The following is a 1,513-nucleotide window of genomic DNA, read 5'->3' as shown; positions in this document are numbered from 1 at the left end:
ATGTCCAACCAAAGTACTGTGAAAGAGTTTCTTCTTCATGGATTCTCTGACACACGAGAACTGCAGATATTCCACTTCATAGTATTTCTGGTAATTTATGTGGCTGCCCTGGTGGGAAACTTACTTGTCATCGTGGTCATAGTTGTCACAAATCACCTTCACAGTCCCATGTACTTCTTTTTGGTAAATTTGTCCATCTTAGATCTTTCAGCCATCTCCGTCATTCTCCCCAAATCCATGGCCAATTTTCTGTTGAATACCACATCTATTTCCTATTCTGGTTGTGTTGCCCAGGTCTTCCTCTTCCATGTCTTTGGTGCTGCTGATCTGGCTTTACTCACTGTTATGGCATATGACTGTTACGTTGCAATCTGCAAACCTCTTTAATACAGGACAGTCATGAAAGGGACTGCTTGCATTCAAATGGCAGCCAGTGCATGGCTCAGTTGTGTTCCTTACTCTGCTCTCCACACTGGGAACATCTTCCATTTATCCTTCTGCAAGTCCAACATCATTAACCAATTCTTCTGTGAAGTCCCTCAGCTTCTCAAGCTCTCCTGCTCTGATTCATCCTTTAGTGAAGCTGGCATTCTTACATTTAGTTTCAGTTTAGTCTTAATCTGTTTTACTTTTATAAGCATGTCCTACATTCAGATTTTCACTGTGATCTCAAGAATTCCTGCCAAAGAGAAACAGCATAAAGCTTTTTCTACTTGCATCCCTCATCTGGTAGTGGTCTCTTTATATGTAAGCACTCATTCTTTTGCTTATCTTAAACCTGTCTCCAGTTCCCCATCAGCTCTAGATCTCACAGTATCTGTTCTCTATTCTGTGATGCCACCAGTGATAAATCCAGTCATTTATACCATAAGGAACAATGAAATCAAAGCTGCCATGAGAAAATTAACTGACCAGAGATTATTATATAGAAATAAATAATTGACTCTTAGACTTCCTCTGTGTTCTCAGTAATGAGTACTTCATTTTCTGACAACAGACAATTTATAAAATTGATATCAAATGAAAATATCAACGTTTCTCTCAGGAAAGTTGCTTAATTATTTGTTTGTATATATAGTTTTGACTTGGCAATATAGTATATAATGTAGAGACATCCTATATCGAATGATATAACAGTAGTGGAAAAAATCCAGGGTGATACTCCCAAAGAATTTATATACGGTTGCCTGCCTGTTTGCATGACTATGCCACTGTCTTACACTTCTTGTGCTTTTTAGCATTTGTCAAGCACTTAATTCTTCACTTAATATATTATAATTGAACTAGATACACCCTCAAAGAACAATTAGCAATAATAAATTTTACTTCAAAAATATTTATAAATGTTTGTCTAGAAATAATAACACGAGTTATTTTGGGAAGACAAAGATCATACATGCCTATGGAATATATTTCCTCATTAAGCTGGTATGAGGCAAGAAGCACGTGTATTTTTCTGTGTGTGTGACCTCCCAGGAGGTCTGGGCATTTATTTGCAATCATGATGAAAAAT

At 37.0% G+C, this 1,513-nt stretch overlaps 1 protein-coding gene across 1 annotated transcript; it reads left to right on the top strand.

Moving 5' to 3' along the window:
- Positions 1–939, top strand: LOC134151130 (olfactory receptor 14I1-like). Its single transcript, XM_062595403.1, is given in 1 exon segment — positions 1–939. A coding segment is annotated over 1 exon segment (939 nt).
- Positions 940–1,513: the final 574 nt, after the last annotated feature.

The sequence above is a fragment of the Rhea pennata genome, chromosome 26, assembly GCF_028389875.1.
Source record: "Rhea pennata isolate bPtePen1 chromosome 26, bPtePen1.pri, whole genome shotgun sequence".
In the NCBI taxonomy this organism is placed as follows: domain Eukaryota; kingdom Metazoa; phylum Chordata; class Aves; order Rheiformes; family Rheidae; genus Rhea; species Rhea pennata.
Note: the sequence above shows the minus strand (reverse complement) of the source record. Positions and strands in the feature narration are given on the sequence as shown.